The sequence below is a fragment of the Chenopodium album genome, chromosome 12 (assembly GCF_948465745.1).
Source record: "Chenopodium album chromosome 12, dcCheAlbu1.1, whole genome shotgun sequence".
In the NCBI taxonomy this organism is placed as follows: domain Eukaryota; kingdom Viridiplantae; phylum Streptophyta; class Magnoliopsida; order Caryophyllales; family Amaranthaceae; genus Chenopodium; species Chenopodium album.
In genome coordinates, this window is record NC_137845.1 from 8086523 (window position 1) to 8112680 (window position 26158).

The following is a 26158-nucleotide window of genomic DNA, read 5'->3' on the forward strand; positions in this document are numbered from 1 at the left end:
TCCCTTGAATCTTTAATCGTTAATATATAAAATGTATTGTTCGTTTTCTACTCTAATAAAGGATTTTAACTCAATTTTAAATTCATAAGATGTTAGGAAACTAAAATTAGAGATAAGTACTCTACATTACCGTATCTAATCTATAATAATTTGATAACATAAATAGATACTTCTCAAACTTATAGTAATTTATAAAAATAATTTGTTTTCTTGTGAATAGGGGTGAGCAAAAATTCAGGGTACCCTGATATGGAACCGGAACCTGTTCGGAACCGCAGGTTCCAAACCCGGAACCTGTTGATCAGGTTCCGGTTCCGGGTAATAAAATTAGGAACCTGTTGCAACAGGTTCCGGTTCCGGGTAATAAAATTTTGGATCTAGAACCTGTAGAGTACCCTGTTAGTACAGGTTCCCTATAGGGTACATGAAACCGGAACCTATATGGTATTAAAAATTCTAGACAATTGGTGTTGGTTTGTTATATTTGAAGTACTATACTAAAGTTGTAAGCTTTTATTGTGATCATCTATTTTTAAAAAAAATAAATTTGTCACAATTTATCAAGTAACTATTAAACTTACTTTGACAAACAGGGTACCCTGTTTAGGAACCGGAACCTGCAGGTTCCGGTTCCGGTTCTCAATTCTTAGGAACCTGTTGCAACAGGTTCCGGTCCCGGTTCCTATTTTTAGGAACCTGTTGCAACAGGTTCCGGTTCCGGGTCCTGAAATTTTTACAGGGTACCCTGCTACGCTCACCCCTACTTGTGAATATCCGAGCATTGCTTGGGCAAAGAACTAGTTTAATTATAAAGTAAACATAATTAATAAACAAAATTCTAACACCCAAAAGTTTAGGATTAGAATGATCGACAAAGTTCAATTTTTTATGTAAAGTACTAAAAGTGAGTCAGTGTGTGGGCATGATTTTGATTTGATAAGTCAATGATATGTGCATTTGCTAGAGGATTAGGGTATTTTATGCATTTATTTACAAACCTTAGGAATCATGGTGTATTTGAAAGTTTTTAAGGATAGACGGTGCAATTTTTAAAACTTTAAGGGTACACAGAATAATTCCAAAAAAATAAAAAAATAAAAAATGTGTTGGTGCAAAACTGCAAATTGTGGGTGCGCGTAATAAGACAAAAAATAAAACAAAAAGTTGCATAATTTGACTGGTAGGGTAAGAGAGTAGGCATTACCAAAAATTTAAATAATTAAGTGAAAATACCCTGAAAAAAATACTCCATATTAACACAATAAAACTAAAATGAATTGAGTATTTAAAAAAAAAAAAAAAAAAAAAAAAAATTCTCAGAGAACAGTGTTAGACACCTTTTTTTTTTTTTTTTTTTTTTGAGGTAAATAATTTAATATGGAGGAACCAATTTTTTATGAGGCAATTTTGTTTTTATTGAATTCGGAATAATAAATACTCCTTTTGTTAAAAAATACTCCATATTAACACAATAAAACTAAAATGAATTGAGTATTTAAAAAAAAAAAATCAAAATAGATTTTTTTTTTCTCATAGAACAGTGTTAGACATCATTTTTTTTAAGGTAAATAATTTAATATGGAGGAACCAATTTAAATATGAGGCAATTTTGTTTTTATTGAATTCGGAATAATAAATATTCCTTCCATTTTTAAATACTTGTTCCACTTTCCTTGTTCAGCCGTTTTTAAATACTTGCTCCATTTCCTTATTTGGAAAGATTTTACAATATTTAATCCATTTCTCTCACATAGTGGACCCAACATAAATCATATTTTATTAATTTTATATTCTCTCTCCTCCAATTCTCTTCACTACTTTTGTTTTTCACAATTTTTTATTCTTCCACCTACCCCACTACCTCCATATTTTATTACTTTATCCAATTTCTCCTAAAACACCGCGCATGAATAAATGGAGCAAGTATTTAAAAATGAAGGGAGTAGCAAAGTCCAGGCAGTCATGAAAATTTGATATAATGGTGAAAAAAAACCTTACTACAACTTAAAGGTGTCAAAATTACACCTGACCTGATCCGATGTGAAACCAATACGAAAGATATCCAATTTAAATTTGAATTTATGTGGACATAATAAATTAACACGACTCAACTTTAAAAATTGAGTCAACCTGACCCGACCTCCTCATATCCGATCCGATCATCTAAATTGACACCTTATTTACAAGTTAATGTACTAAAATACTCGGAAACAAGATAAAATGGGCCTGTTTTGATTGACTAAATTGAGCTGAGCTGAGCTGAACCGAACTGAATATTTTATGAGAAAAGGAAATTAAGAACTAAAATGAAGTGAAGTGAAATGAAAATAATGTGAAAAGAAGAGACCCTAATATTCGTATAATATAATAGCACCTCAGCAACCCCACCGGATATTGGAGATACGAGACGACACCCTCGTTTACCTCGAGCGCCAATGTTTGACATAAAGAATTTTCATTTAATTATTTTGCTGCGACGCTCCCATCAATTATCAGTGTTTACTCTACATGATTTCTTCTCTTTCTATTTAGATCTCTTCACTTATCTCCAGGTGTTCAAAGTGTGCAACTTGTAAGCTAATTATTCATTTCTTTTATTATTATTCAACGTAACCTATTTCAAAGGGTTTTGTTCATTTTTTCAATTCCTTTTAAAGGTGCAACCTTTAAAGTTTATGTTTGTCAATCCATCACTAAAATTATTAATAATTTTATATATCAATAAATAAATCAATAAATAAATTCATGTTAATAGCCGTCATTTACTGATTTACCACATTTTAAATAAATAAATAAAGTAAACTAAATAAGTTCATTGGTAATGTGAAAATGTAATATGAAGTATGTTATTCCGTAATAACTTAATATATTATTTTAAAAAAAAAAATTAAAAATAGATGGTTGTAAAGGTGGTCATGACCAATGAACTCAAGGGCTGCAAGCCTACAATAATGTTACTACTCTCTCTACGAGTATTTCATATCGTTTTTCCTACTTTAACCAATTATGTCTCGCTAAAAAAATTTAAGTTGGAATGACAATACAATAACAGAGTACAATATATACGTAGTATATGAACTTCACCAATGATCCAGCCAACAACATCAGATATTCAGATAACATAACACGAGGGTGATGTCTTAAAAAAAAAAAAAAAAAAAAAAAAAAAAAAAAAAAAAAAAAAAACACGAGGGATACATATATATAGTGCAAGTGACCTTTACATTCAATTCACTACCAAAACAAGGCCTAAACGCATAATCATCGTGTGAAGAAGAAATTAAGACAATATTCAGAAAAATCCAATGTACTAGCATCTTAAATCTTAAATCAAAAGCAGAAACTAAAATAAAAACAGATCAAGGAAAAAAAAAGAACAATTTGTACACTTGATATAGTCTAAAACTGTTAATAAAAAAGAAAAAAAAAAGAGCAGCTAGTAATCAAAGTCATCTATCCCTCGATTGCTCATGCTGGGGCGTCTAACTAACCGGTGTAACGATTGCACCACCTCTGACATTGGTGGCCGAAATTCTGGCTCCGTCTACAAAATACCAAGATAAATTATGAAGTTAATGGAAGTTGGCTATGATTTATGTTACATGGACTCGGGTACTCATGTCCGACACGGGTATGTGTCCAAGCATCCGACTCGGCCATTTTTTGGAGGAAAAAAAAAACATGTTTTTAAACAAGTGTGGTGTACAAGTGTCATATCCACGTCCGAGTGTCAAGGGTCCGACATGGGTACTTGAGGTGAAATGAAGAGTCCATGTAAACTATGAATGCAATGCCACTGCAATTAAAGCTTTAAGTTAGGAGGCACAGGTAGGGACAAGTATAAATTGAGATTGTATCTGCCCCAATGCCCCATACCCAATCACCTCGCCTCATACTTAAATTTCTTAACATTATTTGGAGTGCATTATTATGTCAATTAAATATTGGTCTATCGATATTAAACAAGTTTATTATGATTTTGATGGTGGCAAATTGATTTAGGTTATTGAGGCAGGTAGCAGAGGTGGGTAATGGATTTTCAAATATTTGGTAGGAATGTATGGTTAAGGCATGTATGGTGGTTGAGTTTTAATTCGTTCCTACTGCGGGTTAGTGGGTATGGAGGTATTAGGCGGGTATGGGGGCATAAGGGAATGGTCTCGTGCCCACATTGCCCCTAAACTTGTCAATTATCGGATAATACACAAAAGTTAATTATTAATTACGCATAGTTATTAGTGCAGGTATGATCGCACCTAGGTATAGGGTATGGGTGTATGGCCGCCTAGGTATTGGTTTTAGTAATAGGCCTTACCCACAATTGTTAAATTTTGAAAAGGACATATAGTGCTCACCTGTACACAGAGCGCGACAATATCAGCAAACCGAGAAATTGACTTGGGAGGGTAGAGGCCACGTAGTGCTGGATCAACCATGCTTTCAAGAGCGTCGATATCATGAAGCTGTGATAAGGCCCATTGGACAAGATATTGTTCTGCTTTTGGCTTTGTACTGTGAAGAAATGAAAATAAAAATCAGCAAAGAGGATACAGTCTGTGAAATCGAGGGTGGTATGGTTGAAGTACAATAACAAAAACAGCAAACCTGTCACAAGGCATTCGACCAGTTAACAGCTCAAGCATGACAACTCCAAAGCTATAAACATCGCTCTTAAATGTATAAGCTGCACCATTTGTGCATTCTGGAGCACACCAGCCACCTCCAAGGTTTCCAGTTGCATCCTGGAGTAATCAATTAAGAGGAAAAGGATCAAAGGATTTTCAGAAAGGATATTAACAAAGAAAAGGAGAAAACATGGAAACAAATGGACCTAAAAACTTGAACTTTATCACGGCTGTATTCAGTTTAAAGGTTACAAAAGTTGCTTGATAAATGCTCACACCTATACAAGTTAACTGAAAACTCACAACTCGCAATAATAACGAACAAATCACAGATGAAACAAATCCGACACCTAAAAATTTTGAATTCTCTTACAAGAAAACCCACTTTGTGCAACTACAATATCAGCCACAGATCAGAAATAATGAAAAATATCAGTTATATCTACAGAGCAGATCAAGGTTCATCAATGATGGAAACAATGCAATCCTAGCAGAAAAACCTAGAAGCAACGACTAATATGAACATATATAGTTGAAAAACATTAGACTAGAATATAGCACCACCACCACAATTGCCAACCAGTAGCTGCTTCTGACCTGATAAAAAATTGCCAAACCACACTCCGTTAAACGAGGATTCAAATCCATATCAAGTAAAATGTTGGATGACTTGATACTCCTGTGAACCAGGGAGCAAGTTTCATGCAGGTACCTGTAGACAAAGAGGTGTGAAATAACTTGAAAAAATACACATTACACGAGGATGTACATGGCAACAGTGGAATGAATCTCCCTTTATAAGAATGTCAAATTTAAATAATTAGAAGGAATAAAGAATTGCATGCAACTCCCTCAACAGTGTAATAATGAATCAATTAGCATTCACTATTTAATTTATCACAAAATTTTGAACTACTGTAATCAGTAAGCATTTATCAAATACGAGCATGCATGTATATTAACAATACTTCGTATATTTCCAACTAAATATTCATTCCAAGTAGCATGCAGCGAAGTAACATACTCAACAGCTCGTGCAGTTCCTAAAGCAATCTTCACCCTAGTATTCCAAGTAAGCGGTTTGCTGAATTCATCAGACAAGTGGAGATACTCATGAATCGAACCATTTCTAAAATACTCATACACCAGCATGTTATGTTTCTGCTCTGAACAATGTCCGGCAAGCTCGACAATATTTGGATGGTAAATCTTGGAGAGGCTTGAAATAATATCAGAAAACTTTTCATCTTGGCCATCTTGAAAGAATGCAGAGCTAATTTTTTTCACAACTATTACCTGGAAAACAAATCAAGACATAATCTGTAAGTCAACACACAGTATGATCCTATAATGCTCATGATCATATAATGCTGAAGTCAAAGCACCATAAAAAATACTACAGATAAGTAAAAAAAATGTTGTTTAAAGTTTAAACATCAACACAAAAGAAAACTTAGCACCAAGTACTATACAGGGGCTCAATTATCATCAACAATGGAAAATTATTATGAGAACATTGAGATGTCTTATCCTTTGTAAATACTACCTCCGTTTCATATTATTTGCAACGATTAGACATTTTCCCTCTCTACTTTATGTCAAATCGTTGCAAATAATATGAAACGGATGTAGTAAATGAAATAATATTAGTAGGATTTCAGGCTATCTGATTGACAAGCATTAAACGCATGCTGAATTCTATGAGACATATTTACAGTGAGTATAAAGTATTCAAGCGACCGATACCTTGCCATCTGGACGTTTGGCTTTATAAACACGTCCAATGGATCCTTCTCCAAGCAATCGACTCATAGCAAAGTTGCTAGTAGCAGTCTGCAACTCTGACAATGCATAAGGGGTGATTTCAAAAGACACCTTTCTTTGAGAAGCAGCATTATTCGCAGGCTCATTGTTTCTAAACGACTTCATGCGATATGAAAGTGAAGGCTTAAGACCAATTGGACCAGAAGATTGTAAAGCCTTTATGTCGTGGTCTGCCAAGTATGAAACAAAAGATGAGCAAAGAAGTGATCAGAACAAGGGAGGAAGTATCAACAGAAACACTATGACTGCTCACACAGAATAATAAGGCTGTAGGCATTGAACAACAAATTATAAGGTAAAAACAATTCAAAATGACAGGACCAGCATCGAGAATTTCACGACAACTATGAAAATCTTTCAAAACAAACTGTAAAGAACAAGGGATTACCTTTATAGCCTTTATCTTTATCTATTACCAGTTCAGTTGAGTATCTATTGGACCCAAAGTAATTAAATGATTTGCGACCACTTTGAATATCTTGTTCATCATACAAACTTGAAGAGAAAGAAGATCTTTTTCTTGAAAGTATTGCTAGAAATGTTGCAATTACCACCAAAACACCCATAATAATCGCAGCAATCATTGCCCCGCTTAACCCACCTTTGCTCATATGGGTAGACTTAATATTGCCACTCGAAGTCATTCCAGGAGGAGGTTGCCCAGAAGACCAAGAATTTCCTTCAATGCTTCAAAATTATTACTAAATGTTAGTGATGTTACTATGACAAGCTCAAGAAACTTAGATTGATTTGTTAGTTCCCAGTAATCTAAGGCAACATCAACAATAATATCCCAATGAACCCAAAGAGGCTCTTAAGAAGGCGAGGAAAGCTTTGATGAGAGAGGTCCAATAATCTAAAGCGAGACAAAACTAGACAAGAGTTTATGCATATGCAGATACTTACTCTATTTTTTTCACTTTCGTCAACTCATTAGGGATCCACCCACTGAATTTGTTGTTCGCTATATTGCTGCAAGCATGACATATATACTATTATCATATATCTCCAGAGAACAGTAGGCATGCCAATCTTCAACATTATAATAATGCTTAACATAAGCATATTAGAAGAGATAAAATAACATTTATTAATCAAAAATGAAACTAGGGAAACTATAGAACTTGAGCTCTGTTGAGATAGAACTTATTTTGTTTCTGAATCATTCACTATAACATATTTCTGCAAACTCTGCATGCAACCTCACCTCACCATAACTATAGTCCTCCTTTTCCTTTGTTATGTGTTCCCATCCATTATGTAATAAACGCACTCTCAAAATTGTCTTTCCCTCTTCCAACATAAGTAGCCAACATTACATTCGATTTCATTAATAATTGTATTGGTTCTCTTTAAATACAGGAGATATGGGAGCAGTATGCAGTGCATATTCTCACCTATATTTGCAAAAAGACTTAAAGAGGGTCCTTGATTCAAATGCAAGAATAGAGTGTAGCAATATATGTATTCAGAGAAGAAAAATATATCGAATCAAGACTCAATAAGAGCTGTTTTTGAGTAAGAAAAGTTGATGAGAAGATTGTATAGCAGAAATTATGCATGTTATGTAGGATATATAGTAGAATGAGGTAAATGCATAGCATAGCTCCATCAGAAAAATAAATAAAATTCTAGTCAATATCATACAAAGTACTACAAGTAACCAACTTACAGCTCGTCAAGTTTTATCTTTCCAAGCACATTTATCTGGCCATTAAGTTGATTGTTCTGAAGATACCTGTGATACAAACAGGTTCAGCTTCATGAATTCTTAAGGCACAAAGGTATATGCAATTATTTCTTACAGTGTAGAGAGGCTTGAAAGAGATTCAAAACTCAGAGGCAAGCTGCCAGATAGTTTGTTAAATGAAAGATCCCTGCATCATTCAGCAATTTGAACACTGATCAACACATCCACCAGAGTGACAGAATTAAACAAAAACAGGCTGTATCCATCTGATAACAATGCATGGTAAACAAGTCTCTACATAACCTAAGAAAGATGCAAATATCACAATCCATCCTTCATCAAACCATGCTCCGTCCAAAAAGGCTATAAATTCAGATGTGCATTATTTGGATGGAATATAAAATCCATACAGAGCCACATCAAGTTATTATTTAAGATTAGAAATTTTCAAAATTAGAATGGAGTTCCAGGCTTAACTGTTTTCATATTGTCGAATTATGGTTAAATGGCTTGAATTTGAACTCATATCTTCTAAAAAATTGTATTTGAGATTTGGGACTAGCAAATTTATAAGGAAAATTAGCTCAGAGCCCAAAATCCAATAATGGTTCAGGTGTGGACCATTTCATATAAGTTATCAAACAAGAATGTACAGTCTTCATATATTGCAAGTTTGCAACAAATAAACTTCTGACCCCACTGAGCCACCTCCCTTTGCTCTGTAGGTACAAATTTTTTTTTATCAGTTTAAAACATTAAAGAGCATCATATGTCCAGCCTCCAATATACTTTGCATCCAATAATTCATGAACTTAAGTTCAAAAGTCCTATCATCTGCGGTGTTATATTATCATTAGCTCTAGCTGTCTTATGCTTACCATTATAACTAAATGAGATTCCATTCATTTATAAAGCACTTGCAACTTCAGTCCCTTTAACTTTTATTTTCTCAACCTGAACTTTCAAAATTAAAAGAGAGGATACCAAAAGCTCAACTCACTGCGTTTCTGCTTCAACTTTCTTATAATGCACCGCTAATCTATATTATGTATCATGAGATGTAACAAAGAAAAGGAAGCACCGGTTGAAAGGTATGAACCAACAAAAGTTCAGAGTTAAACAAGTTTGACGAAAGCACTTACAAGAGATCAAGATTTGAAAGTGAGCTAAACATGTCGGTTATCTGACCATTCAGCTGATTATGACTTAGGTCACTGCAGTGCACAAAAATACACAAACTTAATAATGAAGCAAATGTCTCAACCAGGGCACAGATATGTTTCTGAGAAGAATAAATAATATGTCAAACATCACTTACAGGTCCTTAAGGCTTTTCATTAGCGAAACAGAATAAGGAACAGTACCGGTAAAGCCGTTGTTGGACAGATCACTGATAATCACAGCAGTATTAAGAAGTCAGTCGACTAATAGAATCAAGTTCGGAACAAAAAATCTGGCGAACCGTGCAATAAACACATTGAATAATGATTAATTGATGCCTTTCAAGACTAGATTAGTAAGCCAAAGCAACCAAAATGAATAGGATAATTATACACCAAAATCTTGAAAAACAGCAATAATCTTTACAGCCTCGCTATGAATACCTCTCTCAAAAGATATGGGGTGACAATCACGTTTATGCAACTAAAAATTAATATCATAAGCAACTCAGGCAGCACACTGAAATAGAAAGTTCGAAAATGTCTCACACTCACAGATGTTTCACATTGGGAGGAAGTTGATAAGGTATGTCACCACTGAGTTTGTTGTTGCTCACATCGCTGTTCCATGACAAACAGATGCATAATTAATAGCTTAACAGGTTAATTCCTTAATATCGTGAATAGTAAATCAATTACGAAACTAAGACCAAGCAAATACGAGTAAATAAGCTCACAAGTAGGTGACTGATGCAAGGTTTGATAACTGATAACCCAGTGATCCTGTCAATCCTAAACCAGATAAATTTCTACAAAAATTGATCAAAGAAAAACAAAACTGTCAAAATTGATTCAGTAATTAAGGAAAATATTGCCAAAAACTGCAAAAATTTAGAGAATATACATTTCAGTGACTGATGATTTAGAACATTCAATGCCTTTCCATCCATCACCACAAGGATCACCACCATCTGATTCCCAATCTTTCAACTTTTTAGGAGAATTCAAGCTTGTGAACATCACATTAAGAGCAGTGACTATATACAACAAATAAAAACAAAGATTCCATCAAAATATAATCATATAATAACAAAAAATTCCTGAAAGTTATGTTAATATCCGACATTGATCAATCTCACACACACGAACAGTAAAACAGCTAACACAGACTTCCTTGAATAACCCACATCATAAAGGGAAGAAATAAGAAAATCTAAGAAAGAATTACCATCTTTAGAATCAGTTTTGGAGTGCACTAATGTAAGAACCCCACAAAAGAAGAACCATAATGATAATCCTATGAAATTGGGGGACATTTCTGAAAACCCAATTCCCAAAAAGGACAGATAGGATCAAAGACAGACATACAAATCAAAGCAGCAAATTCTTCAACAAAAATTAGGGATTTTGCAGATGAACACCATGAATGTTGCAGGAAAAAAATTGAGAAAATGGAGAATTTCCCAGAACTACCCAGAAATTCTATGTTTCTAAATTTGGATTGTTGAGGCATCATTTCTGCACTCTCTTTCAATCTACCAGGGTGCAAATTTGATGCATGCCAAATTTAGGAAAATCCTAATATGTTGGGTGAGAGAAAATAAAGGAATTGAAACTGATGACAGATAAACCGTTGAGTTCGCCCCATCTCTTGGAAAATTTAACATCTTGTTTAAATCTTCTTCTTCATTGCCCCTTTTCATTTGATCTATTCCCGCTCTCTTCGACTACTCCCTCCGTTTTCAAAAGATTGTCGTTCATTTTCAAAAGATTGTCGTTTATTTTATTTTTATGGTATGACCAGGGTTGTGTAGCATTCCTAAATTGATACAGTATTAATATAGACATGTATGTCAATATCATACAGTTATCAACGTAATTATTGTTATATGCAGCGCTAAAGGCTTTTAGAATTCTTTCACGAAATTTTTGCATATATAAAAGTAAGGATACTAATAGTACTAACATATGAGTCTTCTCTTCGGAAGGAAGAAATGATACAAGCAATCTTGAACAACACTAGTATGAAGAATTCTACAACAACTAAGCTGAATATCACACATATAAACATATGATGAAAACTTTAGGCACCGCCACCGGAGAGCTTGAGAAGACGAGAACTTCCCAAGAAAATAAATCAGAAGTGTAATTCTATTCAATTGATTCAGAATTATTCAGAGCCAGCTTTGTTAGAAATATTACATCAATTTCAATTAACAAAAACAACAATATATCAACTTGTGTATCATCTCTCTTACATATCTAAAAGAAACAATGACAGAAGACACTCTGTATGCCATCGGATCTATAATCAACAGTTAAGACTTTTAAGGATTTTGTGGTTTTTGCTCATAAATTAAGCACAAGGAAAGTGCAATTATACACAAGTCACATGTGAGTCGATTTGCAATCGATAAACTTGTATAATATACGTACTCACATATATACAATTCCAAGCTTAGAATGAGCACTATCTTTCTGCTATCTTCTTCCAATTCCCTCAGGAATATGAGGTACAGCCGAGATATGAGTCAATGAGGAGCCAACAGCTGCATATCTGGATTCCCGACAGATGAAATGATGTATAAACTTTTTTATTAGCCCTACTGCTTCTGACCAGATGATGAGCCCCGCTTACTTAACTTCTTCAAAACACAAGCGATGGCAACTTTGGCACCTAGACCCGGATTGCCGTGGGATAAACAGATTAAGCCTCCAAGAAGAAGCAAGCCATTAGCTATCAATTTCTTTGAAGGCTTCCTCTTACACTTTTGAGAATTAGGTCTATTTTCCTGACCACTGACGCCATTGCTAGAACCAGAACCAGAAGCTATATCCGAAGGTGCTGCTCTGATAATGACATCTAGTTCACGGGGAACCTACATCCAAGATAAATCACCACTACAATCATGCTGTATTATAGATGAAATCCAAGTAGATAAAGCATCTGTAAAATCTTACATCACCACTAAACTAGCACACAGTAGAGATTGTGGTCTACAACCAGAAGTTCCAGAGTATCCAGTTATCCCTACCACCACAAATGCAGAGGAATGCTTCCTACTTATATAAACAACTTTACTAGAATGTTTTTACAGAGGTCCCACACAGGGTGGAGCAAGCATCGATCAAATGTATGCAGTCTAAGTCTCAACCCTGCAAATACAGAGGAAGTCTCCTGTTGACCTATGATCTAGATCACCATTTACAATAATACGACAAATTAGGCGCATGGCTGCATAGATAGTAAATGAGCCCTTAGCTGATTTATATAAACCAAAAGCCAGCAAAATGTAAACCTTCACATTTTTAAGCTTTGATTGCTGTATTAATTACACTTAATTCTTTGAGAAATTACATCCTAAATTTCAGTTCAATGAAAATTAGTTTATTGACCCTGCAACTTGGAAACTTCAATGTAATAGTAATATAGTATTGCTTTAAGCAACCTTGCTAATCATATAGATTACCACTCCAAGTTTTAATTGCTGCATTAATCACTTCTTCATTCTGTGCTAAAAAACATCTTAAATTTCAGTGCAATGAACATGTGAAGGCAAACGACAGAACACTACCACAACAGGCAGCACAGCTGCCTATACTCTGTCAGTGTTGTATGCGATTAAAATAAATACACTTAATGTTAAGTCTTTGTTGATTATGATCTGGCTTTTAAAAATACTTTAGATAACCTTTTTTAATAATTCAAGCGTGCAACCGCAAATCATATAACATTCCTAGGCAGCATGCAGCAAAAGTCGATACTTCTGCCCAAAGTGCCCATAAAAATAATGTTACTGCAGCATAAGACATCAGAAATTGCCCATGATCACAGTATAAGCAACATCCAAATTTGCGTATCTTATGAAAGAATTACCAACATAACAAGATGCCTATGAAACCAAAATATTATTCACAGGTCACTACAGCATCAAAGAGTCAAACACCCAACAGACTTCTCCAACTTTCTCAAAAGAGTAAGGTACTCATTCCGCCCTGTCCCAAATTACATACCCACTTTCTTTATACAATGTTCCAAAAAGAGGTACCCAATTCTTTCCCATCAAGCTCTCTCAATTTCAATACTTTCTCTGACTACTTATTTTCTAGCTATCCAATTTTTCATTATACAATAAAGCCCCCACTGTAGTAGCTTTAGGACAGCATTAGTTCTAGTCTCCATGCCCTGATTCCCTACATAAGTGGGAACTGCAAAGTTAAAAAAAAAAAAAAAAAAAAAAAAGGGATGGGGGTAATAGGGTAATTCACATCTTCACATGACTAACAGTCATCAGAATGCTGACCTACTCTATGTACAGAAACAATTGTTACTTTGAGCCAACCCTTCATAAAACGATAAGAAGGTGGCAACAAGGTTTCCCTACAGACCCGCTATAATAGTTATATCATTCCACACATTCCTTATCACTCATTCTAAGTTGGGATTTTTTTTTTTTAACATTCAATGTAAAAAACATGACAATTTTTGCGGATATCCCAAATAGTAAACATGGCAGATATTTCCAAAGGAAGCTTTAGCTTGCTGACACGGTTTAAAGTGGTTACAAGGAAAAACAGGACAAAAAATAACAGAGCCTAACCTTCTGAATGACAGAAACAGCAGTCATCGTTGAACTTGACTGCCGGTGAGAGATTGAAGAATACTTGCGTAAAGCATCATCCATTTTACAAACATAACCCCATATCCCTTTTGCAAATGCCAACTTTGCAAATTCCACATTCAAACCAGCATCTTCTTGATGCACCATTCTGATTTCACTTGCATTTCTTCCAGGTACTGAAGCAATACAAACTCACCATCAACTCATCAAGTTTGTGATATACAACCACTCCTAGTTTCTTCATCATAATAGCAGTTCTACATCCTCAATTACTAAACAAGAGAGCACTAATACCTCAGATGATTTTTCACAGAAGACAATGCATTTTAGAAATACTAAAAAGAATCACCATCAGAAAGATGAAATATACATTTAGCAAATGTAGGCACTCAAAGCACAAGAAAACAATATATATATTTACTTGCCTTGCCGTATTCTCCACCCAGATCTGAAAAATGCAACACGTACATACTTCTTTTGAATAGGTGCCAAAGGATGCTCACACTCCTAACGAAGGTCATCAGCAATAGGCAAAACGTCTCAGGAAAAACACAATCGCAAAATAGCTAGAAAAGTATAACTCAAAAGCTCAAAACACTCGGGCCAGTAAAAAAATTTAATATTGACAAAGAAGCTCTGTGTTTAATACAATGACTCGGTAAAAAAAAGCATGCAACATATGAAATTATTAGAGCCACTTGTGAGGATTTGAAGATAACCTAGCCTGCAAAAAGGGGGGAAAGGACAAGTTGATGAAATGAATATCTAGCTAAAATAATTTGAAATCCTTAACATGATTTCTCAAAAATCTCTTGCATAAAACCTCCTAATGTTTTTGCAACAACAGCATTCATTGCCCCTTCTCTAACAAGAAAAAAAAAAAACAACCAAGCCAAGCACCAGTATACTATATAAGGAATGTAAACAGAACAGGAACCAAACATCCTAAACAACTCTTAAGTAGTTAATGATAACAAAATCCCTCCGAAGTCATAACAACCACTAGCCACCAAAATGCAGCCCCAACGACTCTTTTTTTCTAATATTAATTATAATAAATTGATCAAGAAGATTTGAATTCACTAACGAAAACTAAATAAAATAATTGTCCCAGCTGACATGTTACTTGTCGAACATTAAGCTGTTATGATGTACTCATGTACAGCAAGGTAAATCAAGCATATCAACAAATACAGATTATGATACCTCAGAATTTTAACTTCCACATCGCAAACAGTATGTCAACCCAGACTTTCTACAATGTTTCAGGAATCAGGAAAATCAGTTGACCTGCTCTTTGAATATTTATTCCAGTCTATTTTGTTTTGTGAAGTAGTTAATCATAATTCACATCAATCAAATTTTTTGTAAGAAAAAGAGCATAATAGAACTTCAAAATTCAACATTGTTGATAGAAATTCTATAAGGCCACAAGGACTATGCAATATCTTTTTTCTGAATGTGGAGTATACAATACTATATGTCACACACCAAACTTTGTCAAACAAAACTTTGAAGAAGCTCTGGTAATATTTTAGGTTAAGATGAAAGGTTAAAAGTCTAAGAACTCGCCTTTGAATAGCAATAATACGTCTTATTGTTGCCTTCCCAAATCTTCCATGCCAAAACATATTCTCTGGGCGTCAAAAGAGGAAACTTCTTAATGGTCCTCCCAATCTCAGTTCCATTTTCTTTGTCAATCTGCAATTGCTCATGAGCAACCACTGTTTTGTCCCACTGCGTCCTATAGTCACAATCCATATAGAAGTCTCTTAGGGCTTCAGGGGTGCAATTCTCAAAAACAGTCACACTCAAGTATTTGATAGGCCCATCCTACATAAAATAACAAAGAAACATACATCAGTAACACTATCGCTGATTATCAAAGCAACCTAAGTCTTGCTTTAAAACAAGAATAGGGATCGAGAAATGACAGAGGTGTCAGTTAGGGATGAGCAATGGGGCTAAACGTTGAGCAGAAGATGCACAAAAAAAGTGGTTCTACAACCTACTCATTCATACAGGCCCATTATACAGGAAAGCCTTATATAACTCAAATCTCTTTCAAAGGTTGATGTATCACAAGATGCAAATTCAAATGGTCACTCTGAAATAGAGGTGCAAAAACCATTGCATTAATCTCTGCTTCATAAACTAGCTAGAAGAAAGACAAACAGTCACCCGCCAGAAAGCAATTTAACATCTACACCATAAGGCAGTCAAACACACTTTACTAGGAAAAGAGTTCCACAACTAAAACTCAATTGGAACGTAATGATTGTGTCCTTTGCAAGTAATGAAGGGATTGATGAGCCATTAGCATATTCTCCAAAAGTGTTCAGACTCTACTCACAAGGTATTTGACATATCCAAAGCCTAAAAGAAAGAGAGAAAGGAGCAATTGGAAAGTAAATTATTCAACTCTATATCCATGCACAATATATAAACAATTTGATAAAGATGGTTACCAGTGTACCAGTAGTGAAACTCTATGTCAACAAGCAAAGAACATCAGTAGAAACTGGCTAGAAAGAAAATTTAACCAGATGCCAACATAAGCTAAAAAAGTACACAGAAATGTCTAATAATTTCATCACTTGGTCAAAATAGACAAATACGCGCACGAAATAGAGACTAAAGATCTAAGGAAACACCTACGTGGTAACATCCCTCCAATTAAATCAGTAACCAGAAATGGTGCAATGTTAATAATTACCTTTGGTTTACAGCATTTTGCCTGGTAGGACATAGAAGTCCTGCTTTTGGCAATGACGTTTTCCCATCTTACATTTTCAGTCTCATCGTCTTTCTCATCCAAATTGTCAATCAAACTTTTCAAATCACCATCTGATACTAGCTCTGATATTCTGCAGATGAAGCGCAGAATTTTTAATATGAGAAGTTGAAAAGGATATATAATTATATATAAGTATGTATAATATAAATATAAAAACTTTGCACTCATAGCACACAATCAGCCCATGAAGATCAAAAAGTTCAGTACAATAAACATCTATGCTATTTGGTGCAGATCAAATCCAGCGCAAATTAAAAATCAGAATATAAAGGCAATAGAAAGATATTGATATTTGGAAATGACAATTGTATAGCAGATCAACATATACAGTAAGTCTGATAGTAATATAGTACTGCACTGTGATTCACGATGCCCAAGCATATACTCAAGAGAGGCAAACTATTTCTACGAGTACAAGCTACACTTGATAAAAATATATAATGATACATGTAACAACCATCACCCCCCAAAGAATGGGGTTTGCTATGCGAACCAAAGGTAATACCTCCGGTGATCATCAAAGTGTCTTACCTGTTTTACTGGTGTCCAAAAATGTATTCCATTTATGAAGGATAATTACAACACATATGAAGTACAGTACTATCTTGAGATGCTTCCAAAAGATTTTCCGGTTTATAAGAGTTATTCGTGATTAGAATTTCATATACACCCCAACTAAAATGAAAGGCAAAGCTAGCAGACCCACAATTGTAAAGAATCTTTCAGTGAATTCATATCGACTCTTTAGTAATATGAGGTTAGTTTAATGCAGAAACTATTACAAAACGGAGAAAGGGCATTGGAAGTACCTGTAAGTCAGTAACTGACTGTAACTCAATTCTTAAAAATGATTCATTCAACACAAGTACACATCATTACCTATTTCGAGCATAGCACTTCATTCATTTAACTTCGAAAACTACACATAGCTTATTGCGTTTTCAGTTTCGAGCTTTATTTCTTTTTCTTTTTTTACAGCTTTAGATTTAGTTTGCCCATTACAAGTAACACACTCCATAATAATAGTTCTAGTGTAACTCATACCTTCGAACTTCTATATTTTTATTATCTTTAAACTATATACGAGTATGTTCGTAAATCGTAACCTTTAAGCTATATGTTCGTTATGTTTAAACTATTTTGTTCATTCGGGACCACGATGCAACATACTCATATAAATATGAAGTATTCAATTTATACAACAAATCATCAAATCACGTTTTTAAAATTATCAAAAACTGGAAATTCAAACTAAAAAATAGAAACAATTACAAAATTCCAATAAAAACTACAGGATTAACAAAACAAAATATCCAATCAAAAATAGCATAGAATGAGAGATTACCGAAGAGAGGAGACAGAAGCATCATCAGAGGAGAGAGAAAGAGGAGGAGACGAATTGCGTCTAAATCGAGCGATTAAATCTCGAAAAACTGGGAAAATAAACTTGAAAATTTGCCATACAAAGATGAAAGAGATAGCAGCAATTGCAGCCCGACCTCCTCCTTTGTTTTCCTTCCATAATTCTCTGACTTCTGAAAATGTTGACGAAGATGACGATACCAAAACTTCCGCCATTTTTGATGTTCCTGATTACTTTGCTGAAACCCTAATTTGATTGCAAGCATCAATCAATGAAAAAGAAAGATGATTTTGATGGTTTATAGTGGTAAGAATGAAGAAATTTGATTGAATTTAGGGAAGCTAATTTGAATTGAATTGATTCGAAATTGATGGAAACTGAAAATCCGCCATTGATGAGGTTTTGGGAAGTGAGGAAAGAGAAGAAAAAGGATAGAGTGTTTTATAACGACTGTCGAATAAGTATAAACCAATCTCTCTTCTAGTGATGTTGACCTGTCTTGGATTGACAAATGGGCAATTCTTCCATCTTTAATTAGAGGGTACTACATCGTTGAAAATAATATGAAGCGGAGTTAGTAATTACATCATTAGAATTTTACGAATACCAAAATATACTCGCCCAGTTTTGTAGGTCGACGCTTGAGAATAGAGGAGAAGGTAAGAAAATCCGTCTTCTTCCAAGCATTTTGTAGTTAGTGAGGCTCGAACTTGTAACCACAAAATCTTAGCTTAGTGTGTATCTTGCTCTAATATTCATTTAATTTAGTTAGAGTATGTACCAAGAAACCCCAACTCTAATGTGAAAACTTATTGAACATTTTGTTGCCTATTTGAAAAGTCCTCCAAATATTGCCATCAAAGAAAAACTAATTGTCCAACATATGAACAAAACTAGAAAAGGGAAAATTAGCTAAAATAAAAATAAAAAAATAAAAAATGGGAAAATTAGAACAAGATATGTGTACACAGATGCACATTAGAGGTAATCGACAAATCAAATTCAATTGGATTACAACCAAAACAAAGAAAAATCAAAAGAGATTATTTTACTTTTTGTATTATCATGTGTTTTTATTAACACCTCAAAATTTGTGTGTTTTTTTGCAACCAAATAATAATTCTCTCTTTTTTGCAACCAAAAAAAATTTGTGGTTTCCTTCTAATTGGGGTAGGAAGTATATGTCAGCATGTATTGTGACAAAAGTTTACTGATAAACTCCAAAAATTATTTATTAAATTGGGCTTTTTGCCTTTCATAATGGATTTATCATCACTAATACATTATCCATGATACTTATTTAGGAATTACTCACCCTTAAAAATATAAGCTTTCAATTTTCTCTTTCCTGTCAAATTCCATACAATTTATGAAATAAAACAAATTGAAATGAAGGTTTAATCAACTTCTACTCTTGCCACTCAATGACTCAGATTTTATCAAAAAAAGGTAAGCAAAATTGTATAAGTGTTCTATCAATCCTATAACGAAATTTTATGGTACATCTCAAATCAACTGATCAGTTACAAGTTACAAAGCTAGATATGCAAGAACTTCTAGGCCCCAACTAACCCAAATTCTAAACCCCAAAGCTAATATGAACGCTGATCAATCTAGCTAGCTCTCAGATCATTTACAAGAAAGTAACAATTATAGTTGGGTTATTGCCTGTAGTTATGAATTCTTCGAATTTGCTTCTATCTGCAATAGCTGTTCTGATCCACAGCATGTCAAGCCTACAAGTGTATGAATTACTGCTGGTGTTCAGGTTAATTCAACTTCCTGATTTATGTCAGATACTTCATCACTTAAGTCACGACCTGATGTTTCGATAGGGAACAACAAGACAGATACCCCAGAAACAAAGATAATGACCTCAAACAGAAGAATGGCTGCGGTTCGGTGACAACCATGAATAAGACTCACTGCCACAAGGGGGCAGGTCATTCCACCAATTCTTCCCATAGAGCTGGCAACTCCTACTCCCGTTGTTCGAACTGAGGTTGGGTATATCTAGACAAACATTTATAGACAGAAGATTAATATTGCAAATTAGAAAGTCCAAAAAAATACTACCTCCGATTTTTTTTAGTTGCAATTTTGGGGTATTATTTGAGAGAGATAAAATATTCCAAATTGCAACTAAAAAAAATCAGAGGTAGTAGATAAAATGAATAATATGCATCTGTTAGTAGATCAGTAAGCTCCTGTTAGTCCTGTAGAATGGCATAGTACAGATGCTAATTGTCAACATCATGGACATTTACAGATTCCACACATTCCACGTAAATTCAAATACAAACTCGTTAACACGCCTTCAATTAATGTCTTTGATCAAAAGAGCTTTATGAGTAAGTTATACGCAGCAACTCATATTGACATACTCATTTTACATTAGTCAGCAAACAGCTGAACATGAATTTGGGACATCAATGTCGTCAAGGCATTAAAAGTAATTAAGAAAAAGTTGTGTTTCTTATCTTATGAAATTGCTCTTATAAACTGACAAATATCACTTTATTCAATTCTCATTCCTCGATCATCCAAAAGACAGATAAAACCTCAAATGCTTGGTTCCTCGCAGTTTAGAAACTATGCTCTAAATAGAATATATATAGCATTTATGAGATGTTCTAGACTATCTCAATCACATTGGCTACAACTACCACCAAAGGTAGTATAGAATGGTAAAATATACAGAAATTATTGATTTTTGAGGTTTTGCATTCACAATTCACAGCAACAGATAAGGAATACAGGGATACTAAAATGCATTGAAGTTTGAAAGCCACAAGTCAACCAATATATAGATTACTGATAATGGGATATGTCCAGCCTTTTGGAATTTTTTTACAGTATGAAGATATAAAAGTTCAAATTTGGCAAATTTAGTACTGTAAGTTACCTCTGGGGCATATATGTATATAATGTTGAATGTTGATGTGATACATATGCGGGCACCAAATAGAAGGGGTGTTACTAAGCCCCCGGACTGATAGAAGGCCAATGGTAGTAGGAAAAGGCAGCAAAGGAAAAACATAGATGCCATAGAAACCTTGCGACCAACATTGTCCACCATTGCTGCAGACAGAAGCAGCCCCGGAAACTCTAGAATATAGCAAATCAGCTGACATTAATTAGTCCCTATTACAAGAAGTAACAGGATAGTCATTCCTAATCTGAAGTACAAAAGTAATACCTGCAAAACTGGTTATGAAAACATTTTTGTAGTTTACATCCACAGATTTTCCCGACTCTGATGGAGAACGATTTGGAGTACACTTATTATCACTGCTGCTCAGAGCAGTCGTCAACAACACAAGTCCATAATATGCAAATGCATTTCCAATGAACACTACCCATAAGAGCAGGGTTGACCTTAGTAATTGTGGTGAAAGAAGGGTGAAGACAGAAGTTCCTTTTTGTGGACTACTTGTAGAATCCAAGCTATCAACTATTTCAGTTTCTCCTTTATTTGGTGATAGCAAACGTGCATCTTCTGAAGGAAGATCAACTACTTTGGCAACTTGGTGTTCAGAAACAAGAATACCAGGTGGAAGTTCTGCTTGGTTCAATCTTGCTATCCTCTCTAAAATTTCTACTGCTTCATCTGTCCTACCTGTCCTGCACAGATATCTGGGTGATTCGGGTGCGGTTCGGTAGAAGACGAGAAGTACTGCAGAGGGGACTGCAGAAAATGCCAGTAGCCATCTCCAACCCAATGAAGGCATAACAATCTACAAAAAGGCGATTTTTAACTGAGTAAACAAATGGCAATTCCATAGCTGAAGCAGCTAACCATAACAAATTAAATCATAACCCCAAGTCCTAAGTCCTAACACAACCCCCCCCCCCCCCGGCGCGCGGCCACCCTTTGATAATCAAACCATGGAAACATACCCCTTCTAATTCCTGTTCCTACATGACAAACATGGGATATATACTCCCGTGTCCCAAATCCCACTGAAAAGAAGCCCAAAACAGAATTAAAAACATAAAATGGGTTACTGCTATTGTTTTATTGCTACTGTAAGCGTGCATTGACTGATGCAGGCCACAATCAAAGAAAACAATTCATCAAATGGTACAAATGTGTTCCAAGAAAGAACAAAAGGCAAACATTATAGGATGGAGGGAGTATCTATGATCATTTTCTAAACTTTGACGCTCAAGTATCAATGATGGCATAGTCTTATCAATGAATTTTTCTATTTAAAATTACATCTGCACATATTTCCTTCTAAAGTCTGCTTTTCATTTGCTAATGGCAGATTGATGTATTCTTTTTGAAGACAGTACCATCACAACACACAAATTCGTAAAGACTAATAACGATATAGGAGGGATAATGCCGTTTATAGAATAATACCCAAGCTAGTGAAGCCTCCAACAAAGTCCCAACAGTCCAAAAGGCTGAAAACAGAGACATCCAGGTACCTCTTCTGGGAGCAGGAATAAATTCCAAAAGCCAGGATGACAGTACCGGCCCTCCTCCCAAACCAAGACCAACAAAGAAACGAAAGAAGATCAATGTTGCATAGTTTGGAGCAAGAGCACTAGAAATTCCAGCTGTTGATGTAAAAATTGCAGTTATGAAAAATCCATTCCTGGGAGATAAGATAGATGTGATAAAAGTGACAAGCCTGTGTGAATATAGGATAAAAGGTATGGGAGCAGCTTTATTTTTATCAGACCATTATCATATTTTACATGAAACACAAGCTAAACTATACAGGCAAATCATTAGCATCGGAGCAAGGAGTCAAAGACTCAATGAAGTAGAACAGAAACTGGCAAAAATGACAAATAGGAGAAATGCAAATAATTGATAATCTTATTCCTGTGGAAAAACACAAGCCTGTCTACCCTAAATCTTATGATACATGCGTATAAATAGAACGAGGCATGACTACTTTATACAGACAGAATAATTTTTAAACCATTAAATGATTCTGCTAGAGCATGACATCAGATTACATTACAGTTTTTTAAAAAGTTCTTACACAAACAAGTTCTTTAAGAGGCATAGAGAAAGTCTACATAATTTCTGCTTCAGGCAATATGGCCTCTCCATAGTTTTAAACATAACTTCAAGATTAAGGCTAAATAAACACTAAGAGAAAAGGGGTGGAGGGGTCCAATGTCGATTTGTAAAAGTCAAGAGAAGTAAATTGTAAATATGCAGAGATAATTGTTATGAGATATTTGCAAATGATGATAACAATACAAATGGATGAGAAAGGCTAAATCAAAAAGATATCTGCACTCACTATACATTTTAGCTTGTACGAGATAGCATCATTAACTACATCAAATACTTCCTAGCTTCCAAGAATATGGAATCAACTGACAGAAAAGCTCACCTCCGTCCATACTTATCTGAAACAATGCCCCATGAATATGAACCAATCAGCATGCCAGCAAAAACCACACTGGTTATCATACTTTCTTTATTTGGAGAAAGGCCCCATTCTGCCTGAACAGCTGGTCCAACAAAGGAGAGAAGCATCATCTCCATTGCTTCTGCAATCCATCCCATTCCAGCATATGCAAGGAGATAAATCTGAAATTTTCCAGAGCCCATGGCAATGAGGGCATCATCAACCGTGTACTTTTGCACTTCTTCTTCCATCTGCAAAACATTAAACATTAGAGTTATTCTGCTCACGATGTAACAATTGTAAAGCTCAATAAGCAGCACAACACCCACTCCATCAGCCTGTATAAAATCACTAACATTGTAAATGATTTAAGAAAACTAGATGAACAACTAAAGAGTCTGCCACAGAGATTCGGCTAGTCAGCTTCCCTCCTCAAACATAGAATTAGCAGTTTCACTATATAATAGCCGATGTTTCCAAGGAAAAAAAAAAAAAAAAAAAAGTCAAATTCTCATCATCAGCAACCACTTTTTTTCAACCATTTCTCAGAAAAAGAAAAATATGTTTAAACAACTCCATTAAAAGGAGTACTTTCTATTACTCATGTCAAGACTCAAGAGTCAAGACCATAATCTACAATGCATTGAGTACTCAACACACACACATAATCTACAATGCATTAAGTAGTCAACACACACACACTTACTCATAATACACACACATCATACATTTACTAATTAGAGAAACTGATACATAACACCCAAAATTTAACCCTTTACTGAACCTACACAATGGCATTATACCAAAAACCAAAATCAGCAATCAGAAACTGGAACTCGACTCGAACCGATGAATGTTCCCTGAATCACCAACATTTAACCTTAATCATTTGCAATTTTCAAGCTCCCACATTCTTAAAATATACCATAACATTGCACATTACCCATATCAACTAACCATTGTCTCAAAATGCAGATCTCTATATTTCCACTGACTTACAAACTTACACTAACACAAATAATAGGTTAAATCTACAAACAATTCTAACAGCAACCCAGATTATCTAGTCAACAATCATATAAACTACAAATCAAATCTACCCATTATACCATCAATCAACAATAACACTAAATCACCCAATTAACAAATAATTATACAAACAAAAACTCAAACTAACCTCAATGTATCAGCTCGAATCCCAAAACTAAGAAAAGGGAAACCAATCAAAGATGGGTAAAACAGAAATTTGTCCTAGAAACTGCCATAAACAATAAATTAATTTCTGTTTCGTCCCCAACAACAATGGCGGAATTGAAATTGAAATTCTTTCTCTTTTGATTCAGATTCAGGGTTGAAGATGACGAAGATAGTAATAAGAAGATGAAGAATTGACTGACGCATTTTTGACTTTTCGACGTTTTATATTTTTCGTCAAACAATAAAACAGTGTAATGTCATCGACTTCGCCAAGTTTGCACATGCCGGATTTAAAATTCAGAGAATATTACAACTTGCGACATTTTTTTAAGCACAATCTCTGAATTCGACGCTTTAGTTGAGTAATGTGTAAAGACGATTTTGCCCTTTGGCACTTTCTGTCTCCAAACTCCAACACCATAGTTCTTACATTCTTAGCAACAAGCCTACTATGTCTATGTTCTATAGTACTCTGTACTATTATGGGATGGATGAATGGATCCATCATGGCACGTGAGGCCCGCTAGTGGGGTGCAATATAGATTATGGAGCTATTGGAAAAGACAATTTTGCCCTTTTATATATTTTGGTTCGTTTCCAAGTTTGACATAAGCGCTAGTGTACCACGAGCGAATTTTTTTTTTTCGTTTTTTCGGTACAAGCAAACAAATAGTCTTAAAACTTTTATGAAGCTATGGGGCATGGGCACGATACGTTAAGTTGAGTTTTTGTCCACCGATACCATCATTTTCAACACCTTTCGTCCCCACCAACAAGTTCACCTCCATTCCTAGCTATTTCGCCACCAAATCAAACGAAAATTCTAAGATCAAAGAAATGAATGGCATGGTTGACCCTAAAGGGTAATTATGTTATGTTCCTCCATTGAAGCATCCCTTGAACCTATAAAATCTCTATATTCTTCTTTTATTTGTATTTTCTCTACAAACTCAAGGTTCCCAATCTCAACTTCCTATTTCTTCTTTATAACAATCAATCAATAATCAATTATCAATCAATAACTATATACTAAAAGACAAACCAGCAATGATACGTGTCATTTACTGGTGTGTCCTTAGTATATAATTTTATTATTTTTTTTTAAAAAAAAAAAACACTATTAAAAAATTGATAGAGAATATAAGCAAAATATTTTCTTCCAAATTTTAGAAAAAGAAGTCGTAACATAATATATTTACCAATTTAGATATCTAACCATATCTTTATATAAATTCCTATATAAGTAATTAATTTTTTTAATGTATAATTATTATTTTTTATAGTAAAAAAATCAATAACTATATACTAAAAGACAAACCAGCAATGATACGTGTCATTTACTGGTGTGTCCTTAGTATATAATTTTATTATTTTTTTTTAAAAAAAAAAAACACTATTAAAAAATTGATAGAGAATATAAGCAAAATATTTTCTTCCAAATTTTAGAAAAAGAAGTCGTAACATAATATATTTACCAATTTAGATATCTAACCATATCT

At 34.4% G+C, this 26158-nt stretch overlaps 3 protein-coding genes across 5 annotated transcripts; all 3 read right to left on the reverse strand.

The window, feature by feature from the left end:
- Positions 1–3213: 3213 nt before the first annotated feature.
- SRF5 (STRUBBELIG-receptor family 5) lies at positions 3214–10615 on the reverse strand. The gene is made up of 16 exons (XM_081629256.1): positions 10528–10615; positions 10204–10336; positions 10037–10108; positions 9855–9920; positions 9458–9529; positions 9282–9353; positions 8255–8326; positions 8122–8187; positions 7356–7421; positions 6838–7136; positions 6372–6619; positions 5650–5921; positions 5223–5337; positions 4606–4742; positions 4356–4512; positions 3214–3544 (listed from the first exon to the last, which is right to left on the reverse strand). Exons 1-16 carry the CDS (start codon positions 10613–10615, stop codon positions 3437–3439), a joined length of 2043 nt encoding a protein of 680 aa, XP_081485382.1. The 3' UTR covers positions 3214–3436.
- Positions 10616–11432: 817 nt separating this feature from the next.
- On the reverse strand, positions 11433–18827 carry LOC145570232 (uncharacterized). Of its 2 annotated transcripts, none has more exons than XM_081629260.1 (6): positions 18064–18548; positions 16638–16788; positions 15494–15754; positions 14347–14428; positions 13901–14097; positions 11433–12178 (listed from the first exon to the last, which is right to left on the reverse strand). In XM_081629260.1, the coding sequence occupies exons 1-6, from the start codon at positions 18294–18296 to the stop codon at positions 11903–11905; spliced, it is 1200 nt and encodes a 399-aa protein (XP_081485386.1). In that variant the 5' UTR covers positions 18297–18548; the 3' UTR covers positions 11433–11902. The 2 variants fall into 2 exon arrangements, with proteins under 2 accessions (XP_081485386.1, XP_081485387.1); XM_081629261.1 differs by lacking the exon at positions 11433–12178 and adding an exon at positions 12185–13493 and having other exon boundaries at positions 18064–18827.
- Positions 18828–19467: 640 nt separating this feature from the next.
- LOC145570231 (organic cation/carnitine transporter 7-like) lies at positions 19468–25082 on the reverse strand. 2 transcript variants are annotated; one of them, XM_081629259.1, is made up of 6 exons: positions 24640–25082; positions 23445–23713; positions 22451–22688; positions 21281–21818; positions 20987–21189; positions 19468–20094 (listed from the first exon to the last, which is right to left on the reverse strand). In XM_081629259.1, exons 2-6 carry the CDS (start codon positions 23711–23713, stop codon positions 19846–19848), a joined length of 1497 nt encoding a protein of 498 aa, XP_081485385.1. In that variant the 5' UTR covers positions 24640–25082; the 3' UTR covers positions 19468–19845. The 2 variants fall into 2 exon arrangements, with proteins under 2 accessions (XP_081485385.1, XP_081485383.1); XM_081629257.1 differs by lacking the exon at positions 24640–25082 and having other exon boundaries at positions 23445–23731.
- Between the last annotated feature and the right edge of the window lie 1076 nt (positions 25083–26158).